The 21,212-nt window shown below is 40.2% G+C and overlaps 1 protein-coding gene across 1 annotated transcript in view; it reads right to left on the reverse strand.

Moving 5' to 3' along the window:
• The window catches only part of Nwd2 (NACHT and WD repeat domain containing 2), a 151,511-nt gene that overhangs the window by 79,029 nt on the left and 51,270 nt on the right, over nt 1-21,212 (reverse strand). Inside the window, exon 2 of the mRNA XM_005392014.2 lies at nt 15,826-15,914. Within this exon, the coding sequence (XP_005392071.1) occupies nt 15,826-15,914 (89 nt within the window). The remainder of the gene's footprint in view (nt 1-15,825; nt 15,915-21,212) is intronic.

A 21,212-nucleotide genomic window follows, 5' to 3' on the forward strand; every position in this document is an offset into this window, starting at 1 on the left:
AAAAAAAAAAAAAAAAAAAAAACTTATTGGGAAGGTTCTGCAAGTCTATAAAAACTTTTACAAGTGTGCTCTTTGAAAAGTGCCTTAGAGAGTAGTATGCATTTTCTTCCCTTTACTCAACTCTTATCTGCATAAAGTAAATGTATCTAACTGCAGCTTTGAAGATTCCTTCTTTCCATTTTTCTCATAGGCAGAAACAAGCAGTTCCCCCTCTCACTTGCAGTGAAGCCCAATCCCAAATATGGTAGGACTTCCTGTCTTCTCTGCACTTCCTGGATTCAGGCTTGTGGCACGAAGGGAGAGCTGGAGTCAGGCCAGGATTTTCTCCCTACCCTGTCGAATGCCCACAGAGAAGGCCATATCCTGTGATGGTTTGTCTGGGAAAAGTAAGCGGCTGAGGCCAGTTGGATGTTACAGAGCACCAGGCTTGTTCAGAAGTGGCCACTGGAATCAAACCTACTGTTCTCATTTGCAAGTCTCTGTTGGCTGCGTGGAGGTCAGAGCGCTGCACAGCCTCTTAGTTTTGTATTCTTATGGGACTGCCACCAGAGACCACACTCTGCTTCTTTATGATGCAGAAAAATGCTGCTGCCAGGGATATAGCTCAGCAGCACAGCACCTGCCTGGCAAGCGCAAGGTCCTGAGTTTAATTCCTGCTACCAAAAGAAAGGAACGTTCTGCCTTTGGGGCAATGTTATTTCCAACCACCAGAAAGCTATCACAAACATCCTCAAAATCTTTATAAAAAAGACATTTTTGGCCCTCTGTCAATAAAATGTTAAAATAAACATACAAGCTGACTGCCACATGAACCATTGTGTTATGCACAATCTCAACATCCTGTACAGAGCCTTGTCTCTATCTTTCTGACTGCACTGTTTGGGTGTACAGTCGTGCACTGCACAATGACATTTCAACGAGAGATCACAATGGGATGGTCTCATACGATGTCATAACCTAGGAACGTACAGCCATTTTAGTTTGTACAAGTAGATTCTATGATGATCAAATGATGACAAAATCACCAAACAACACAGTTCTCAGAACATATCTTGTTAAGCAGTGTGCTATTGTTGAGGGATGTCTTATTAAAACAAATGAAGAAAAAAGCAAATGTGAAGATTCACAACAAAAGCTATGAATAGGTACTTGGTATCCTTAGCTTCACTGAAAACAAATATAAAATTATATAAAGTAATTATGACAGCATACCATTGGATGTCTAAAATATATAGATATAACATGCATAACACTAAAACCACAAAAAGGGAGAAGGGAATATAACTACCTACATAAAAGTAATCTTTCTGTAGCTTTCTGGAAATAAGTTAGTATAAATCGTAAGTAGATTTACATGAATTAAAATGTATATACCCTAAAATAACTACTAAGAAGATAATTGAAAATAATATAAGAAAAATCATTACAGAAATTAAAATGTTACACTAGGAAATATTCACTTAGTGCAAAAAAAAAGTGGTAGGAGAAAACAAAAGGAACACAATGACATGAAACAAAGATAAAAGTAAAACAGAAGATGTAAATCCAACTACGTCAATAATACTATTAAAGGTGAATGGTTGAAACAATGCAGTCAAAGTCAGAGACTGTCAGTCTGGATAAGAACAAGAGTCAACTTAATGCTGTGTAGAGGAGAATATTTTAAACTTAAATATATAAATAGGTTAAAAGTAAAAGGATGGAGAAAGATGTATCATGCAAATAGCAACCATAAGAAAGTCATAATGGTAACACAAAAATCAGACAAAACAGTTTATAAAAGATAACTGTAACTTGAAATAGAAAGAGATATTATAACATTATATATTGATAATCCAAACAGATCCTACCTATTCACTGGGCCAGTAACAGAGAATGCCACCTACAGGAGTCATTTTGTTTGTTTTGCTTTTTGTTCAGTACTGGAGATTGGACACAGAAATCTGCTACCATTAAGCTATACTGTTTGTTTGTTTGTTTATTTATTTATATTTTGAGACAGGGTTTTGGCAAGTCACTAAGTTGCCCAGGCTAGGCTAGAACTTGCATTTCTCCTGTGTTAGTTTCCCAGAGTTCTGGGATTACAGGCATGCATCACCATGCTGGGCTTGGGCATTTTTTGGCATGGTTTTTGATCTATTATCTTCTTTTTTTTTTTTTTTTTTTTCTCCGGTACCGGGAACCGAACTCACGACCTTGCACTTGCCAGCCAGGCGCTTTTGCCGCTGAGCTAAATCCCCAGCCCCGATCTATTATCTTCTTACAGCTTTGGTCACTACTGCCCTCTTCTAGGCCTTCAAAACTGAATGTCTTTCTTCAGTAGCTTTGTTTAAATATTCTCTGCCTCTGGATTTGCTTCATTAAACTGCCCTTTCCATGTGTCTTTTTGGGCAGAAAAGTTACATAAAAAGATACAATCAAGCAGCCATGAAGATAAGGAAGAAATAAATGTAACATCAAACATGTGCAATACAAAACACCATTTTGGGTGGACAGATATTCCATATATCTACATGATCAATAGGTGGCAAAAATCACTCAGAACCTAAAGTGCTCAAGATTTATTATATACTTAAAAAAATTAAGTTTAGCTTTTAGCCTAATGTCCAGGCACTGCAGACACTGGAATCTAATTTACAATTTATTGGAATACTAACTTGTTGACAGTACATTTTATGTGTCTTTACTTATTTCATCATTTAAGTATAAAAGCTCAGGAAAGTAATTTGATTTTATCTTTTTTTACTTTAAACCATCTCACTTGTTTTAAAAATTTCTTAAGGAAGCTAATTTATCATGCTTATTATAATGCATTGAATTGATCTGAAAGCAAAAAACAGCAACTAAAGCCCTAACAAATATTACCCCTTGCAATAAAATGGAATCACTTAAACAACAAGATCACATAACAGTAAAGCAACTTGTAAGAAATAAAACAAAAAAGGAGGCAGTCAAGTTTGAATTCATAATAGCCTTTACACTATCACTTCTGTGGAATGAGCCTTTGGACATAAATATTCTCCAGAATGATTTCTTTCTAAAGTAGCTCACACTATTGGACACCATTAAATATAAATAAAATATTTTATTTAGTTTTTTTTTGAGCCAGGGTCTTGCTGTGTAGTTCAGACTGGCCTTAGGCTGGCTTCAAACTCAGGGTGATCCTGTTGCTTCAGCCTTTCAAATGCTGGCATTACACCAACCACCACACCTGGGGACTGATGTATATATTTTAAAACAAATCGAGTACTGACAGGCAGGCTCCTCTAAGTTATTATGATGGGAGGCTCTATACTCATTCCACTGGCTCTGCCGTTGCTTTTCCCTTTAGAAATAATCTTTTCATTTAAAAAAAAAAAACCTCGTCATTTCATAGTTTAAATTAGTTTGGATTAAAAAAATAGTATTTCCACAGCCTTTCTGCCCTTTCCATATATACAATATGGCTTTAAAAGATCTGTTTTCCAAAAAACAAGATGTATTCTAAAAAGGACTACCCCCCGCCATCAATAAAAATATCCAAAAGAATACAAAAATGGGTTGAAAAATTTCTGAACAGTACTAACACTGTGTCAAGGACATAGCTTTCCAAAGTCACAGTGGTGAAGACCGCACTCATCAGAATTGCTTTTAGCACAACGGTTGTCTCACAGGAGAAAGTAAGCAGGGAAAAGTCTTCAAGCTCAGGCTAGCCTTATGGGACACTGTTCACCAATAGTAAGCTATGGTGTACAGCTATGGTAACTGTCTCTGTGGAGAGTGACTGAACTCAGAAGCACTGGTCACAAGACAGCCTCCAAGCCAGGTCACCGATGGGTGCACTTTCCTAGAACTATTGCATGTACTGACTGTATGTCACCCGCAATTATTTTCTTGGTCAGGAGATGCATGGCCAAGAGTTACATGGGAGCATGACCAAATGAGTCAAGTCTACAAAAAAGCCCCAAGCAAACCCAGGTCCTAAATCAAGCCCACTGTGAGCCCCGGGCTGTCCCCATACAGGATCAGCAGAAAGAAAGAGTGCAACAGTATGAGGTCAGATGATGATTCATCCAAAGCTTCATGAAGAAACTCATGGCTCACACTTGACCTGTGTCCTGAAAGATTTAGTCTCCAGACAGCCCTAATGGTCACATGCGGTGAGAACACAACCAGAAAGTATGGTAGAACCTGGCTGTCGGGGCTCACTGTGGATGCAGACGGGGAGAAGAGACCGGGCATTTCTGGGATGGCTGGATGGGAGCTGCTGCATTTGTGTCCTGAACAGAGCATAAGCTGCCACATAGACTGCATAAAGGAAGTTTAACCAGGCTGCAAGTGGGTCCCAGCTCTCCTCAGTGGCAGATCACTTGGCCACAAACAAACAATACCCCTACAAAGAGCACCTTATTAAATCTTAAGTTTATGAAACTATTTTATAGCATGTTCTCTGCTTAAGCTTCCTAATATTCTGAAGATAGCATCTAGAGCCCATGGCTTGATTTCTGAGCTTTTCTGTGATCCAGTCCTTGTCTGACTGTCCAACATTTCATAGCATATTTTTCTTTCATGCTCTGGCTGTGAACACTTTCATGTGTATGTATATAAGACACATATATGTACAACAGCATACACTGAAACATACATACTTATATATGAACACATATGTACATACACACAGACATATATAAGTTTTCACCAATGTGTGGATGAACAGTGATCAAGTACATGAACATAAGCCAAGCTACCATGGCTCAAATACTGATTCTACCACTTATGTGTAGGGGGATCTTCAGTGGTTATCTACTTCTGTATTTCTAAGTTTCTCCACTTAATAAAATGAGAAAGATGGAGTTTATCGCTTAAGTTAATAGCAAGGATTAAACAAATGAATGTGCATGGAGCATTTAGAACAGTGGTGGTGGACATATGGCACATGTGCTGCAGAGGGTTGTTTGTATCATTGAAAGTTCTAAAAGGTTCAGCATCAGTGATTTAGAATGAATGGCTTGCAGGTAGTAAGTTCTATGTAAAGTTAAAGTTCTCTTCCAAATTTTCCTATGAAAATTGTTCCTTCTGCTTGGAATAGTTTTCTTGTCCTGGCCCTGCTGCCAATGATCCTGAGGGTTCTGCTAAGATGGTGGTTTTTCCGAAGGCTTTTATGATCACCCCAGAGGGCTGGTTTGACCCCAGCCTCCACTACACATGCCAAGAGCACACTGCATGGCCTAGGTAGCATCATCACTTTGGTCACTATGGTTCATTGTTGGGGACCACAAGTTATAAACTGAGTATGGAGGATTTCCAAGATCATCCTTGTCTTGCCCTTTGAGCCAGATTGGAACAAGGAAACTCCCCTGGAACAAAGAAATGTCCCACTTTCTTCTGGTTACGGTGGATGCCCCACAGCTAGGATGCTGTGGCGCTCACAGGGAAGATAAGACCTACTGAGGATGACAAAGATCTTTAAAGTAATGTAGTAGCAGCAGTAAAAAGCTTCACCTAGAAAAGCTATAGTTTGCTTATTGCTTTTTGTGTCATTCTTGCAAAAATGCTCTGTTCCCTCTTTTACAAGCCTTGCTTGCCTACCCACTTATCCCGTACATTCAGGCATAATCCCCTCACCACTTTCCTCAATGTGATGTGATCAATAAATATTGAAATTCTGGCTGCCTTGTGGCCTTTTGCTCTCTGTGAACAACTGTCCATCCCAGAGCCCTGTTGCATTGCCATTTTGTTTCTTGTGCTTTCTTTTTGCAGTGCACTACAACATTTGCAGGAGATGAGGGACTCAATGCAGGGGTCCCTGATAGCGTATGACTGTACTCTGCGGGACTATAAGCTCCATGAGGACAGAGACTGTCTCGACACTGTGATTTCACTAGACTCATAACTGCCTGGTGCAAGGCAGAGGCTCAGTAAGTATGCATGAATAAATGAATTAAGCTCCAAGGACCGAAAACCTACATGTACACCTGGCAATCTGCAGTAGATGTCTCTAAGGAGGTAACATACGTGTCCAGCCTTGAAGAGTATCTACATAGCAGACTGTTTTCCACAGAGGCTAAGAGAATCTTTCTAATACGCACAGCAATGTTGCAGAGACAGAAGTGTGACACAGATGTGGTGGGCAGATAGTGAGGTCATAATATCATACATTTTGGAAGCTGGAGGGAAACCTAAAGTTTAGGTACAAGAAATGCTTTACTTTATAGATGAGAACATGGAGATTAACTGTTTCAAGGATGTATATCTAATTAGTGACAAAACAAATCTCATAGACTGTGCTCTTTTTAATCAATATAGACTTATTAAAAGCCTCCCTCCCCATAAAAAATAAAAACAAAGATAGGAAAAAATAGCTACCATGCATTCTGAATTTGAGAAATGCTTTGTGGTGACTGTTCAGCTCGAATACTTGCATATCGCTTGAAAATTGGGAACTTTTCCCCATTCTGTTTATCGAAGAGTTAATCCTTTTGGATGATTTCTACTAGTAGGGGTAATCAGCCACAATTTAGCAGAAATTAATGCTCAGTAAAATGTAAAACTTCCAGGGAATTTTGAAGCTTCACACAATATTTCCACCCTGTATCCACCCTGTATTTAGTAGAAGTATTAGGGAGAAGATTGTGGGTACAAAATAAAACCCTAATTCTGCTTTCTAAGAATCCCAGGCGAGCCAAGCAGGCCTGCAGAAATGGTGAGTTGATATTACAACCCAGAACGATGAAGGTCAACTATGACATGACCACCTACCTTCCCCTTTGCCTGTTAACAACTCTATCTTTCTTCCTCCTTTTATGAACTGGCTCACTCACATGGATGAGGGATGAACATTGTAACAGGTTTATAATAATTTCAGAGAACACGTTTAGAGAATACCAACTCTCTAACCTTTGATAGACAGCACTGAAACGTAAAGTGACCACACAGACTGGAGCCCTGGCTTGAGTGAGATGATGTGATTCAGTGAAGAGATGTGCATTTCCCCGCGGAGAGAGGGGAACAGATGAACTGATTAACAGAAAAACGAGAGAGGGGTGGTTAGCCAAAACCGTGGAGAGAAGAGCAAGGGCTTCACAACAAATCCTGTCAGCTAAAAAGCCAGCGATGTTACTCAGAGGGAAGACGCATTTTGAGATTGCTGAGAAGGCAGACAGTTGGGAAAAAAACAAATGTGCAACGCAAGAGGCGAAGGTGCTTGGTGGAACGAGAAGTCTGCGGTGAAAGAAGCAGGTAACGGTAGGAGAAACGCAACAGGTACCACTGGTGATGGCCCTCAGTTCATTCGTCATTAGGGAGGACAAGCTAATATGAATCTCACAAAACTTAACTTTACCTATGACCCTGATGTGCATAGAAAATGTATCTTATTTTTTCTAGAGTTGGTTTAGATTCCTTTCCAAGTCTCCATTCCCCGATCAGCAAGATAAAGTGAACTTTCAGTTCTATCCCATTTAAGCCTTAGCTCACAATGTTCTCACAGACTCTTTATTTAATACTTAGTCTCTCTCAGGGGTCTTTTACTTAGCAATGTAGATGTCAACTGTCTAAAAAGGCACGTTTTCCTCATTTTCCTGGGTCTTTTCCCTAAGATTATATCCAGTGACCTTATATTCTGAAAGGGGCAAATGGAATTCCTGGACACAGCCCCAGGTGATGCCAACTTCTTCCCTGGCTGCTGACAGTCAGGGCACGGTAAGAGGTGGTTTGACCCATCCACTCTCAGCTTGGTCGCAGCCTGGTGATCTGGGGCTGATCCAGCCCAACCTCTCTGCATGGATGAAGAGCCCTGAGCCTTTGGTGCACGCTTCACCCATCTTATTCATCCTGGTCCTTTTGTGTGCTCCTCTCCTCTGACCTCAGAGCTAGAGTAACTCTCAACTCAGCACATGGGACGCAGATACCTAGCACAGCTTAGGTGTTAAAACCCATGGTCTTCTGATGCCATGATGTCATGTGGCTATGCTCTGGCTGCTTGAGGGAGGAGGGGCCGTTGAAAGGCCATTTCTTTCTGGAGTCCTATGCAGACAGCAGAGGCAAGCTGCCCTTAGTGTTCCATATCTACCTGCTTATTTTCACTTAGCTAAAGCACCAAAGCTCAGAGGCAGGAAACAGGGCAGAAGACCTGTTGAACTCTGCTTTCTGAGTACCCTCCCATTCACACAGAAACAAATGAGACAGGGTCAGGCTCTTCCATGTTCACAAACTGTACGCTTTTCTCTGCATATTTATCTCCAGGAGCAAAGGCCTACAGGACTGACTGAAGCGCTAAAGAAGTGATTTAAGTAACTTAGAAAGATCTTCTCTCAAGCTCATAGACTTATGCCATGGTTTCAATATATCCCCCCAAATTCACATGTTGGAAATTTAGTCTCTGATTTGACACTCTTGGGAGAAGAGGCTTTTGGGGAGGTGTTTAGTTCATGAAGGCTCTGCTTTCATGAATGAGTTAATGGCGCTGTAAAAAAAGGGGAGGGGAAGTTCGCCCATTTCCGCTCTTTGACCTGTGAAGATGCAGTGCTCTCCCCTCTGCAGGATGCAGTGTTTATGGTGCCATGTAGGAGACAGAGACTGGCCTCTCCACAGGCACTAAACCTGCTGGCACCTTGATTTTGAACTTTCCAGTCTCAAGAATGGCAAGAAAATAAAGTTTCTGTTCTTTTATAAATTTTTCAGTCTCGGGTGTTCTGTTACAGCAGTACAGATGGACAACAAGTCCCAATCTTCCAGTTCTTATCTTGCTGCATAATCCCTTCTTACAGGTGAACCAATAAATATTTCCTGAATATTCTTCCCATTCAAATTCCTTGTGTACCAGACACTAACACCCCTCAGATATATGATGCCTTGGAACGACCAGAGCGAAAACCTTTTGTTATATTTAGAAAGCCAAAAGTAAAATACATATGCATAATTTCATTGGTACCAGTTCCTTATGATGACAACTACCTAAAAAGATGAAAGACAAAAAAAATCTAACCTTGGTTGGGTGCATTCTGTGCCAGGCATTTTATGTCATCCCATTTAATTTTTACAACTCTGGAAGATAATCACTAATGTATTCATATTACATAGAAATCTTCTATGTATGAAAAGGGTAAAGAAATGTGTCTGCCATCATAGGACTGGCAATCTTCAAGTTCAGGATTGAGCCTTAGAATATTCATATATATACAGAAAAACCCATGCTGTTTCTATTAAATGCTGCAAGTGATATAATATGCTGCATTGTGCTGAATCTAAAATAGCATCAGTGCAGACTGCTCCCATATTGTATGTATCACTAAAAAAGAAATGCACTGCCTATTACATGGTGCCACACCATTTATTCAGAAGATGAATCCTAATTTTAGAGGTGTAAGAAAATGTGAAAAGCCATGCATGTTGGAATCAATGAAATCTAGTAAGTACTATTTCGAGGAAAATTGAGCAGCTGTGTACAGTCTGGACCAGAACAAAAAAACAGCAAGGGCAAGGAGAGACCCGAAAAAGGTTACCATAGCCATTCAGCTACTAAGAAACAGAAATCTGAGCACAGACAGACTTATGAAATGCAAAGGAAAAAATGTGCTTCTAAGATACACTGTGGTCGATGAATCCATGGGAACAGCAGCAGGTTGGTTCTCTGGTGTAAAGGGTGGAAGAACAGAGTATGATGAAAAAGTCGGAAAGTCTTCAAAACTAGGCAACAGCAGCAGTTGGGAAACCAGGAAAAGGGAAAGAGGGCTGAATTCGCTTTCTGATATTCTAACATTCAAAACCTAGAATTATGTCCTTGGAATTATGGAGGGGAGAGAGCTAGTGATACTGACACGGGGTGACTATGTACAGACAAGGACTTAAAGAGGTAATGTTCTGACTGCAGGCCAAAGAGGGAGAAAACTAGGGGCACAGGCCTGGATCTGTGCTACTGGAGGAAAAATAGGGAGCTGGGATCCCAGCATAGAAGTCAGGACCGCACCCAGATCCCTGGGGTTTTGAGGCGCTTTTGCCAAGGACAAGCATCCATCCCTTAGGTGCCTTTGGCTGTCATCACAATGTCATTCTGAAACAGAAAGCAGGTGTGGGCAAGATCTTCTGCTGGAAGAAGCTGGCTTCACTGAGAAACTTCCCTACAGCCTGTGAAACAAGCCTGGCCTGACAGAGAAGGAAAAGGGCTGCAGCTGGCATAAGAGAGGATTCTCCTTGGGAGACCTAATTGCCACACTTATTTGCAAAGGCATATGGGGAAAATTATTTCTGAAAGCTAATTTTTTTTTTTTTAGCAAATACGCAAAAGGTAACAAATGGTATCCACTACGACAAGGGCTATTGAATAAGATTTAGAACTAAGAGCAGTTCTGGTTTCCATCTTGCACTTGTCTTGATTTCAGTCATGCCAAGGATAAACACAGTAAGCAGGAGAATTGGTGGTTGCAGTTCTAGTTTCCTTGCCTCAGGTATGAGGGCCACTGAGTTGTGATTCCACAGCACTTCTGAAAGTTCCACTAAATATTTCAACTTATGCACCCTATTAACACAGTGTCTAAAAATGATCAAACAAAAGAAAAAGTTACTGTTTTAACAGGTGGCAAATTATTCACTGTAATTTTTTACATGTACAAATGAATTTCCTCTCCATAGCTCCTTACCTAAGGTCCCCACTGCTCCCAGCCAGGTCCCTGGCACTGGGCAGTCAGGCTGTGTCCCTCAGAATGACACTATGTGGATTCCACCACTATCTATACACACATGGTTTGGTCTGGGAGGTCCTGGCCACAGGCAGTGGTGGAGCCAGTCCAAATTGGGATAGGTTACCAGTATAAATTACACACTCAACATTGAAACACAGGATGAACACAGGATGTAAAATATTTCATTAGTATCATTTCAATCTAGTACATGTTTTGGACATATTGGTTAAGATAAAATATTAAATTTTAAGTTCCTTTTACTTTTTAATATGTGATAATAGGAAATTTTAAATTGTATATTTATGTGTTGTATTTCTGACTTGCCTTATATTTCTCTAGAATAATTCTGATCTAGTTTTTCTGCTTCTATATCTTATTCATTTAATCAATAAATTCAGTTCAGTTAAACAGATATGAGAACCACTGACTCATGAATCACCAGCATGTGTTTCTACTGTAAGCCAGTACTACACAAGATGCTGCTGATATCAAGATATGATAATACAATTGCTGACTTCTGAAAGATCTTAGTTAATGGCACAGGGCATTTAAAAAGTAATCAAAGCAAATTAATATGCCACTGAAACTTATGAGTGAAACACTGTGGAACCTCAAAGAAGAATGGTCACTGTTTCTTAAAGAATGAATATTTTTTCTACTCATTTGCCTGGTGCCAGGGGGAATTTAAGCGTACCCAGTCACAGGGGATCATGAGTTTTAGGACTCAGGGTAAAGGAAGAATGTATCTGGGGAAATGAGTATATTCCCAAAGGCTAGAAAATGTTGTCAGTGGGGGAGGGTGATCCACAAGACCTCAAAGGTAGACAGGGGCAGAAAATAGAAATTTTCCTGCCATTCTGAGAAGTATCAACTGTAGATAAAAATGTAGAGTGTAGATGAAAGTCAGATTTGTGTTTCAAAGTGGTCACTGGAGTGACGCTGTGGAGTGACGCTGCGAGTGGGTAAAGTGGGAAGGTTTTAGGGAGGCGAAGGAAGAGAAGGCAAACCGGGTGTCCATGCCAATAGTCAAGATAGCAATAAAATAGGCTTGAACAAATGGCGGAGATTGGAGAAGTATCTGAAGAGGTAGAGCTGGCAGGTTTTTGGGATTTGATGGGTGTTAGAGGCGAAGAAAATGAAAGTTTATGAATTTTGGTGTCTAAGAGGATGAAAGACAGACATTACAGTAGTCCACAAATGAAGCTGCCTATCCAAAGGTACTCAAGAGCGACCTCAAGCTGACAGACTGGCTGGCCTCAAATGGAAACTGTTTTTACACTGGAGGTCCCCTAAGCACTCAGATCAGTTAAATACTCCCCTCAGAGATCCCCACCTTAACTGGGTTTTTTCTTGGCCAACTCATTTCCCTTGTTCTTGCTTTTTGTCCTTTTCACGATAGCCGAGGCACTGAAGGAACACTGGTAAGCCAGCACACATTGCTTAAATGCCGTATGTTTTTCTGAAGCCATGTGTGCTCTTTGCCTTGAGAGAGCTTGGTGTTCTTTCCATCTCTGAGCAGTCACTCTCTCTATGGATCACATGCTACTTAATTGAGTTCACATAATCAGTCTGGTGCAGTTTCATGAACTCTCCTAGTTTAAATCAAAAAATGAAGGCATTCTCCAAAATATCCTGCCAAATAGGCAAACAGACAAAGGCGTAACTCCACATTCTATTAATCTAGTTCAGTAAAGATTTTCCTGAAGGGCTTACTATGTGCCAGCTCCCGTCTGACCAGTGGGATAAATTGAATCAGACAACTGAAGTCCTTAAACATAGGGGGGAGATGATTCCTAAGCATATGACATCTTATTCTCTCCACTGCTCACACTAAACCTGCCATGGTTACTTCTCATTTCTACTTTCCCTCCCTCTTCCATTCTACTCACAATACTTCTTAAAGGTAAGTCATATCATGCCACGCTCTCTGCTTAGTAAAAGTTTATGTCCATAGGGTCTCTTATGACCTGACTTCTCTAACAACTCTAATTATCTTCCCTACTTCACTCACATTTGGCTACTTTACTGTTCTCTACAATACTCTAAGCTCAATTCCACCTTGGACCTTCGCCTTGCTTCCTGTGTCTGCTCTCCCTCTCCACTTGGCAGTGCCATGATTTGTGCTGTCACTGTCTTTCGGCTGCTGCTCAAAAGAAATCAAATCCTTTACTGACCACCTGGCATTCTCTGTCCCACCTTACCCTGCTTTACTTTTCATACAATCGTTTTTCAATAAAATACATCTACTACTGCTGGAATGTACCTGTTTATAACTTGCCTGTCTTAACCATCCTCGGCAGAGTATCTGTGTGGGTTGCTTCTGTTTCCCAGCACCAGAATGCTGATGGCATGCGGTCAGTGCTCAATATGTTCTTTTTTACTGGGTTAATGAATGATTAATGATGCATAGGATTTTATGGGAGCAACAAGGAGGGTATATGACACGTCCTGGACAGAGCAGGGGAACCCAGAAGAGTTCTTAAGGAGGTAATGTTTGGGTTGAATCTTCATTTATTTATTTATTTTTGTGCCAGCATCTATTCATTCAATACATTTCTGTGGAATGTTATGGACCTGGCACTATTCTAGGCCCCTGTTCTTGTGGCACTTGCAATCCAATGGGAGAAAACACAGAAAGCAAGTGAATGCATAGGTGAAGAAGAACAATACCTTATACACATGCTACCCAAGGATCTAAAACAGTACAACGTCTGTGAGAGTAACTAAGTGGGGGCTTGACATTGAGTCATCAAGCAAGCACTCTAGAAGTGACTTTTCAGTAGGGACTCCAGGGACAAAAAGAAAGCCATACACGAAGATAAGGGGTGCAGATAAACCATGTATGGTGGTGTGTGCCTCCAGCTACTTGAGAGGGGGAGGCAGGAAAATAGCAAGTTCTAACTGAGCAAGAGCAACTTAGCAAGACCTGTTTCAAAATGTACATGAATGGATGGACGAATGAATGAACAATGAGTGAGCTGGTGGTGTAGCTCAGGGTTCTGTAGGTTCAGACCTCAGTACCACGCACACACAGAAAGTACACACGTGGCAGCGAATGTCCCTGGCACCCCACAAAAGCAGGGCAAAATTCCTAAGTGGAAAAGCCTGGACTATTTGGAGAGCCAAAAGCAACAGTGTAGCTTCAGGGCAGTGGACAAGGACGAGAGTGGCACAACGTGAAACCACAGGAGAAGTCTATGGAAGGGGTGGATGCCAGAAGGCAAAGCAAGGGAAAAGCCAGATGGAAAACACTGCAGATGGAGAGCACAGCATAAGCCAAAGCAAGGAGGCATGAGATAGATGGGTATGTTGAGTACCTACGAAATTTATTCCTCTTAGCTTCAATGCACAACCAAAGATGGAATCTGGAATACTGTGGGGTGAATTGGCTTCCCAGGAAGCTTCTGGCACGACACTTTGCTGCACTTGAGGAAAGAGAACTAGCTTTCTGGAAAACATTTCCTTAGGGAGAAGATCTATAATTAACCTACAATAAAAACTGCACTAAAATGTGCGTCCTTAAAGGACTCAGATATGTATTTGCGCTCCTGTTAAACTTACAGCTGGGAAGCAAATACAACTCTGCATATTTTTCTCTGAGCGCCATCTCAGACATGTAAGCTGTTACCAGCTCTGGCTTAGACGCTGCATTGAAAGATGAGCAGGTTAAGTCACTCTGGGATTCAGTTCCAGATCTGCTGTGCGCCCTGCCATTGCCACAGCTGTTCGGCACCTCACTGACAGCACACCTGCCAGGAACGATACATACCATCCACTTATTTTATCAGCTTTGCCTTCTGCAGTTTTCTTTCAGTTGTGTCTTTACTGTGCCCACTTCTAATTTTGAAAAGATATTTTCCTTTTCTATCCCCTTCACTAATTCTAGTCAGTACCATGCGTTATGGAGGCTGCTCTGTAGCTCGACAGTTTCCTCCTTCTCCGGATAAAAATGGTGCAAATGAAACAAACTCAAAGATGGGATAAACATGCTTGAATATATTTCTTCCCCTTTGATAACTGTGTCCTCAAGGAGTGGCCAAGTCTCGGGGACTTTTGACAGACTGGAAGCTTTGTGACAACTGGAATCCTGTTATCACTAGAACCAGATTCCTCAGAGAAGGTAGTGCTGAATTCATGACAAGGGATTTAATTTAGGTTCACAATTTATCAAATAAGTTGTGACTTATGAATAACTATTCAACATGTGTCTTTTAGTGGTCTGCTACTGACCAAAACTGTGTTGAGATTGAAGCCATTTACTGCTTTAGACATCACATTAAAAGACATGATGAGGTACAGCAAGATAAAATATTGCTTGTCTTTCTGCTCCTGTATCTACAATAGAAAAAGCAAACAAATAGAAAGGAGACAACAATGGACAGTGAGATTTTCTTCCACTAACAATGGAGCATTTTCAAAGCACAAACCTCTGCCTCATATTCATCACATGACAAGGTGAATGTGTCAATGAAACGTTATCTAAGGGCCAAAAATTTCACTGTAAATAAGGCTGGGTAATTCTGAGTAAATAATATTATCTGTTACAGAGCTGTTTACTTTTTCAAGTTTTGGATATACAAGACACATCCAATGTTTTTAAGTACTTTCCTATCAGGTAGTAAAATCAACGATGTATAAAAATGCCAGGATTCATGAACTTTAGCAATGATGCATACAGTTACTTTCTCTGAAAGGCCCAGATGTGCTCAGATACATGATTACTTTTTGGTAAATGGTAAAGTCCTGAAATGCTCAGGAAAAAGGGTATTCTATGATATGAATGAAAACTAAAAGGGCACACAGAAGGTCAGAACTCGCTAGGCTGCTGAAAGGAAATATTTTGAAAAGGTGGTCCTGACTTTAGATGCAAAGCATTCCTAAAGACCATACCTTAAAGTCTTAAAATAGAAGCTGTCAAAAAAGTAAATAAATACAGTTTGAAGAAAAAGATAAGAAAATATCAGGCCAGTCCAAGAAGTACAGCATAAAAGTATAAAACACCCACAATGACAAAATATTTTTTTTCTTTTTCTTCTTATTCATGCTTAAAGAAGTGAAATATTTTCAGGGCTTAAAACATCTCTTCTGTAGCACTAAAGTTGTGACAAGAAACACACCCTATTTATTCAGCTGACATAATTAGAAATGAGATTAGTATTAGAGTTACCTGAAATTCCAATCCATAGTTTTCTCTGCAGAATTCTCTCAGTTTAGGATACACATTTTCTCTTAGTGCTTGTCTTTCTGCTCCTGTATCTACAATAGAAAAAGCAAACAAATAGAAAGTATTACCCACGTAAATATTTCTGGCAAAAGACTAATCACTTAAATATTAATCAAGTGGGGGTTTGGGTGCTGAGATAATTCCACAGAAATCCACACACCTGACACACAAGAAGCCGATAGGATGGACAAGACCCCACTGCTCATTTTTGTGTGTGCCCCTGGGTCTGTGGACTCAGTATGGGTTCTTTATGCCCACACAGGGGCACCCATCAAACTCTTAAATGGCTGTGATGAGACCATCTTTGGAGAAGGTGGAAAGACACAGTGTAAGGCTGTCAGGTGTTTTGGATCAGTAAAAAGTTTCAACACACACGTTGATTTAGTTATTGACTTACAAAAACACCCAGACTATATATCATTATTTTTTAGAGTATTTAGAAATAATGCAAGTTTGACAAAAGTAGCATAGCATCCATGCAGTCTGAAAATCTTTAGGAGAGACAAATTATATAAGCAAACATCAAAAAATTGCAACTCTCACCCGCTGTAGATTCAATGGGCCAATGGTGTAACACAATAACATCACCCTTGAACTTAGGGAGGTCATGCTAATCAGAGAGGGGAACTGTTTGACACTTGCCACCCCATGTAAAATTTCCAAAATAAAATATTTCTATGCCATCATTAAACAACACAAGAAGAAACAGAGAATCTGAAACCAGAGCAATCACAGAATTAACACCCATGTTTTTAATCTTGAACATTTTGCACAGAAATGGATTTCAAGTCTTCCTGTACTGAATGACAAGATACTCTTGCATCAGTGATGATGCCCTAAGATTCTTGGACCCAACTGAGGTTATTCCTTGCCCAATACCTTCAGCAAAATATGAGAAACATAGTTTTCAAAAATTAGGTTAATGTATCTCATGAAAAGTATCCTTTGCTAAGTACAATTCAATCCCAGCTACAGCATACCACTTTTATAACAGAAATAACGATTTGAAAGAATTTCCTTGCTATTCTCAAGCACATCTGTTTATGAAGATTTGGCCATATGCTGTGTTGACCTACTCTACTTTCCTACTGTTCTCAAGACTATTTTGAGAAGCAAATCACCACTCATGAGAGTCTGAAATGCAGCTGGCAGCCTGGCAGAGGGGCAGGAGCCAGTGTTTACATGGAAATGAAAGAGAGGAATACAAGGTCTTCAGATTACCCTGTGACCTAAATAATAGGTCTTTCCTGACCGTAGATCCCATGCGGTCTGAGCTCACAGGAAAAGCAGGGGTATGCTGAGCAGGGCCCCGGAGTGTCATGGCACTGCCAGGGGCAGCGTACTAAGATTTATGCAATTTATGTAATTTGGCATCAGATGTCCATCCTCCTTTGCCCCATTTTAAAAGCTGAAAACATTAACTTCACAATAAAGCTGATAATAGTCTATCAATCTCTCTAAAAGACCTTAGCAGATTTTTAAAACCCTAATAAAAAATCATGTAAAAATGAATGCTACTGTTTATGGAAAATGGAATTATATTAAATATGGATTAGTGTTATGAAATTCTAAAAAATCTAGTATCTGATACATGAGGTAATTCTGGACTGACATAAGGATCAGGAATTTGTTTCTTTTAAAAACTGTTATTGTAATTCTTAGCATTGGCGACTAAGATGTGAGCTATAATCAGGAGGAGGAAAAGACAGAAACACAGTACCCAATTAGTGACTTTTACTCAGTGCTTTCTGTAGCCTGGTACTGTTTTAAGCACATCTAGGTGTATTTTCTTAAGTCATACCTGATGACAACCCTATAAGCAGGTAAAATTAATATTCTTTTCTATAATTAAAGGAAACTGAGGAACAGAGGGGTCAAAACCTTGCCCTAAGTCATATGGACAAGGTTGGAGAACTCAGATTTGAAACCAAGAAGCCATGTGATAGACTGCTTTGCTTAGCCAAAGAAATATGCAGCTGTTGGAGTCAGCTGTTGAAAACAATCAATGCAGGAAGTCCATGTGACGGCTAAAGGATGTGGGAGTCCTGAGTGTGTGAACTTAAAAAAAAAGTCTGATTAGGGATGGGACATAACTCAATTTAGAGCATCTGCCTAGCAGGCGAAGGAAGCCCTAGGTTCAATCCTTAGCATCACAAAAAAGCAAAACAAAACAAAACAAATGAAAGAAAAATACCTGAGGATTCTTCTCTAGGTTTCTTCTCTTTGTATGTGATACCCTTCGGAAGCCAGTAAATTTTCTCTCTCTACCTCTATACAAAGCCTGGGTTAATCAAGCCCTCTCACCTCTGTTACTTCTGGGCCCTACCCCTGCTTTCCCACTTGATTCTCTCAGTTCATTCACCAGAAAGCGTCCAGACAGATCTTTCCAACATGTAAGCCACAGCACAACACTACCTTCCTTCAAACAGCTTTTCCGGGGATGTGTAGTGACATCCATACTCCTTTCACAGAATGTTCTCCCACTCTCCAAGCTCATTTTCTGCCCCTGCCCCTGTTCACAGCACCGCAGTACACTGGGCTCAAGGTGCTTCCTGGACTGCACTCTGCTCAGGGGCCTTCACTCTACTGCTGTTTTCTCCTGGAATGTTTAATCTTGTGGTCTGCTCATAGGGTCTCCTTTCACATGGGTGGCAGGTGCAATCCAAGGCCGCCCCTGTGCGCTGTCTACAGGAGCCACCAAACCACTGTCTACTTCCTTCTTCTAACTTTTGCATACTACTTATCACTACCGTTATTTATTTACTGTTTGTCTCCTCCATGACATTGAGAGTTGGAATCTTCTTTTGCCTTGTTCACTGCTGCCTTCCCAATGATTTGAGTCATGCTCAATTAATGAGGGAATGAAAAATTCACACATATACCTGTGATAAAAGTGAGCTGGTGGGCAATGCTATGTTGCAATTACTTCCAGAATCAAAAAGGCTTCCTATGTCACAGTTAGTCATTGGATGGGTTTTAAAAGCAAGACTATAGAATTCTGGAAAATAAATGGCAGGTCTAAGAAATTTGGTGTCATGAGGTAATGAATGAATTGAAATATTGATTTCTTTCCTGGTCTCTGTGTCTCTGGCAGAATACGATGCATTTTTACCCAGCTATTTTGAACCTTTCTAAATATGTGAAGGAAGCACATGAATGTATTGATAGCATTCTGTGCTCTTATACAAATGACTCAGATCTTCCTATATTTGTATTAATATATGATGATGGGCTCTGGAAATGGAAAAGTAATTAGGATAGGATGGATTAATTATGATGGGTGACAGAGAAGCTGGCTTCATTAAATGAGAAAATCCTGATTCATTCAAACAGCAAATCCGGATGGCTGGCAATTAAAGCATTTGAATGTCATGGGGGGGAAAGATTAGCTCATACACTCTCACACACAAGGAGGAATCTTCAAGTGTGGAGCAGAGACGGGGTGCATCACCATTTAGCTTTTCTACACATCATCATTACATCCACTTGGGTCTGCCCGGTTCCTCAGTGCTTTGAAAAGGTGCATTCACACTCTGGCTGCGTACTTAGGTTTTACAGAGTTGCTTTCTAAATGATTCCTTAGCAATTCTGTAGTTAATGAAGGTCTCTGTGCAGGTTCTGAATTGCCCTCAGCGAGTGTATTAGTTGGCGAGAATTATTAATCAAAAACATTACCCTTGAAACATCTTGATTTTACCTCACGAAGGGGTTAGGTTAATTCCGAATATTTATTAAAAATGAAAGAATGCTGAAATGACCATGCTGGATAGGAACCTCATACAGCTCTTGCCTCACCCAAACTGAATGCCATGGATATTAAGATTATAGCAATTTTCCAACGCTGTCAGCAGTGCAAAAATATCCATTTAGGATATACCACACATATTCTGCTAAAACTGCTATTCCGGCCTGGTCTCCCAGGTTTTGGTACATTTGCGCTCGGCCGGATTTTCTCTTTCTCTAGCTCCTCAGCCAGTGATTCACGGGGACACCTATCTGGGTCTTTGGTCATTTCGGTTAATTTCCTGTTGGTCAGCTTCCCAAAAGGGTTCCTCTCCACAGTCATCTGATAAACGCTTTGTATCCAGTCAGCCATACTTCTTAACTCAGCATCAGCAAATCTTGTCAATTTTCTGTCATAAACATCTTTTAGGTTTGACCAACATGTCTGCACATTAGCCTTCTCAATTTGAAGAAACTGAAGTCTCCTGTTTTATCTGTTACCCATGCTTCAGAATCACAGGCTGGGGGCTACAGAGCTGCCAGAGGTAAATTCCAAGAAAAACCAAAATCAAAAGCTAATCTGATCATTAAAGATCTTGCTTAGCCTCTGGTGGTCCGGATGATAAAGGCCAATGATCAGCAGTTGTAAATACATCCACCTAGGTTCCATCTTCTACGGCTGTCTGCAACGTGTCTTCTAAAGTCTGAGTCTTAACAGATGATGCTCAGTCCCGAGCTTTGTCTTCACTGCTTTCCATACTCAGACTTATTACAGGAATGCAAGGTTTGAAAACGTTTGAAAATCAATGAATGTAACTTACAATATTAAATAAAAAACATTCATATGATCATCTGGTAAATGCAGAAAAAAAAATCTGATGAAATCTAATGCTATTCAGGAAAAGGTGCAGCAAGAAGGAATAAAAAGGAACCTTGTAAAGCTGATAAAGGACATCTGCAGGAAACTCTACAGCTGGCACCACGCTTGATGTGTAAGACTGAACATTTCCCACCTGTGGTCAGAAACACTTCCTTCACTCTGCAACATTCTACTGGAGGTTCTGTTTAGTGTAATAAAGAAAAAGTATAAATTTATTATCTTTCATATCCTGTTTATGTAAGTACTTAAAAAATTTCCAGTAGGAACCCAACTGTTTTATTTCTATACTTTAATACATATTAGAGGGGAAAGTAAGTTGTGAAAGACAACAGTGCTTGATTCTGTTTTTGTTAATATAGTGGAAATAAAATCTGCACAAAAAACATGAAGTATTTAAAATTTGGCAGTAAGTATTTAAAATTTATCTTTTAAACATGTTGCAGAGCTGGAATCAAGCTAAGCAATTCGCAGAAGCCAACAGCACAGTGAAGGTCAGAATGCTGGAATGTAGAAGATCTCTGAAGCCAGGTTTTGCTTACAGTTTATTAGATTCTGGGAACCTAAATATCATTGTGTCATGGTGCACAGTAGGTGGGAGACAATGCATAGGACCCTGTGCTAGGTGACAACAGGATGGTAACAGGATTTTTTTTAAACAGAGAACCTTGTAACAGGCTATGACTTCAAAGAGGTGTATCTTCAGTGTGAGGGTAAGGAGAACTAAATC

Source organism: Chinchilla lanigera, unplaced genomic scaffold, assembly GCF_000276665.1.
Source record: "Chinchilla lanigera isolate Chin_1 unplaced genomic scaffold, ChiLan1.0 scaffold00042, whole genome shotgun sequence".
Taxonomy (NCBI): Eukaryota; Metazoa; Chordata; class Mammalia; order Rodentia; family Chinchillidae; genus Chinchilla; species Chinchilla lanigera.